The sequence below is a fragment of the Formica exsecta genome, unplaced genomic scaffold, assembly GCF_003651465.1.
Source record: "Formica exsecta isolate Colony F162 unplaced genomic scaffold, ASM365146v1 scaffold303, whole genome shotgun sequence".
Classification (NCBI taxonomy): Eukaryota; Metazoa; Arthropoda; class Insecta; order Hymenoptera; family Formicidae; genus Formica; species Formica exsecta.
In genome coordinates this window covers 663,925-665,967 of record NW_021850289.1, presented here as the reverse complement: position 1 = coordinate 665,967, position 2,043 = coordinate 663,925, and the positions used below count along the sequence as shown (strand labels likewise).

General features: G+C 42.3%; 1 protein-coding gene across 6 annotated transcripts in view; it reads left to right on the top strand.

Moving 5' to 3' along the window:
• The first annotated feature begins 494 nt into the window (after window positions 1-494).
• The window catches only part of LOC115237679, a 24,349-nt gene continuing 22,800 nt past the window's right edge, over window positions 495-2,043 (top strand). For 2 of the 6 annotated variants that reach the window (XM_029810890.1, XM_029810895.1), the window contains exon 1: window positions 1,054-1,392. In XM_029810890.1, coding sequence (XP_029666750.1) covers window positions 1,327-1,392 — 66 coding nt within the window. In that variant the 5' untranslated portion in view covers window positions 1,054-1,326. Of the gene's footprint in view, window positions 926-1,053; window positions 1,393-1,498; window positions 1,724-1,748; window positions 1,983-2,043 lie in introns of those variants that run through there. The other 4 variants (XM_029810891.1, XM_029810893.1, XM_029810892.1 and 1 more) reach the window with 4 other exon arrangements.

Sequence of the window (2,043 nt, the reverse complement as noted above, 5' to 3'; positions counted from 1 at the left end):
TTCAACCGTGATTGGTCAATTCGCTTACGTCTTAAGTCAATCAGAACTCGTGCTAGAAAAGCAGAAGCCAGTCAGAACTCGCGCTGAAAATAAGCAGTACATTCTGCTTTTTTAGCTCGAGTTCTGATTGGTTTCTGTTTTTCTAGCACAAGTTCTGATTGGCTTCTGCTTTTCTGCCAAGATGTGAATCCGGCCTTAGAACATATATAAATGGAAGGGGAATAGCAGGCTGAAAAGTGTCGGAAGGAAGTGAGAAAGAAATCGTAGTTGCCTCTCTCTTGGGAGTACCTACACATACAAGCATCGTGTCTGTAGTATACATACTTTTGTGTACACACACATGGCCGTGCATGCGCACTTTTGAACAGAGTAACTCACAAGAGAGAGGCAACTATGATTTTCTTTCTTACTTTCTTCCGACATGTTTTTATATCGGGAAACAAAGGCATTCCCCTTCCATTTATATATGTTCTAAGGTAGATACACATATAGATAGGTTAAAAGGTTAAGTTAGGTATCTATCAAAAAAAAAAAAAACTATCTTCAGCATACTATGCGTTGAATCTATATGTGTGTTGCGGTTCGAGTTCGAGATTCATGTAGGTCAGTGCGGTGTTGGTCGGCGTGCGTCGTGGTGGGTGTATAATGTAAGTGTAAGTATGTAAGAGGGTGCACGCAAGATACACACACAAATGATAGTCGTTGATGGTGACTGTCGGGACTGGTTGAAATTATAATTAGGACTAATTGGAGTTGTCGCAACTGGTTACTGTACTGTACGGGACTAAAAAAGTGATGGCGAGTAGCAATGGAGTAGTATCCGTGATGGTGGTGATTGCCAAAGATTTTTTTTTAACGAATGGCTCTGTCCGAGGTGCATAATTTGACAGCGATTATCGGCAATAATGTTTTCGCCGCTGATAAGGTGAGTAAATATCCTCTCTCTCTCTTTCCTTCTCCCTTGCTCATTTTCTCTCTTCCCCCTTCCTTCTCTCGCTCGCTCCCCCCTCTCTATCTGTGTGTGTGTGTTCGTGTGTTCGTGTGGCGGTTCGAGTTCGAGATTCATGTAGGTCAGTGCGGTGTTGGTCGGCGTGCGTCGTGGTGGGTGTATAATGTAAGTGTAAGTATGTAAGAGGGTGCACGCAAGATACACACACAAATGATAGTCGTTGATGGTGACTGTCGGGACTGGTTGAAATTATAATTAGGACTAATTGGAGTTGTCGCAACTGGTTACTGTACTGTACGGGACTAAAAAAGTGATGGCGAGTAGCAATGGAGTAGTATCCGTGATGGTGGTGATTGCCAAAGATTTTTTTTTAACGAATGGCTCTGTCCGAGGTGCATAATTTGACAGCGATTATCGGCAATAATGTTTTCGCCGCTGATAAGGTGAGTAAATATCCTCTCTCTCTCTTTCCTTCTCCCTTGCTCATTTTCTCTCTTCCCCCTTCCTTCTCTCGCTCGCTCCCCCCTCTCTATCTGTGTGTGTGTGTTCGTGTGTTCGTGTGTCGTGTGTATGTGTCCCAGAGAAAAAAAAGAGGAAGAGAAATTGCAAGAAAGTGCAACTGGAAAGAACGGACTCATTTGTAATATCGTATACTATACCTAGAAGAGAAAGAAGGATAAAGGGTGCGATTCGCAATTGTTTGAAGCGGTTATCAAACGTGAAAGCGATAATTTCTCGCACGTTTCACGCGTTTTGTTCGTGAGAGTGCAAATGGTGATAATATCATCTCCCACATTTTTTACCATTACTTGCCCCGATCGCAACGATAGTAATGTACATACGCATATTCGCATATAGGTGTTATTGGATTGAATCTCTGTCCGTGGTGTAGCGACGATCGTGTGATATGATACTTATGTTGATAGTCTTTGCTCCTTGTTCGATTTCTCTTCTCAAGATTCTTCTTACTTTATCAATCATTACGTGCTAACCACATCGATCTAACGCACTTGATCTGGCGTAATATTTTCGTGTACGCTAAACTTTTTGTCTCGCTGTTTATGTCCTTTAAAATCGACAGATTCTCCATACAC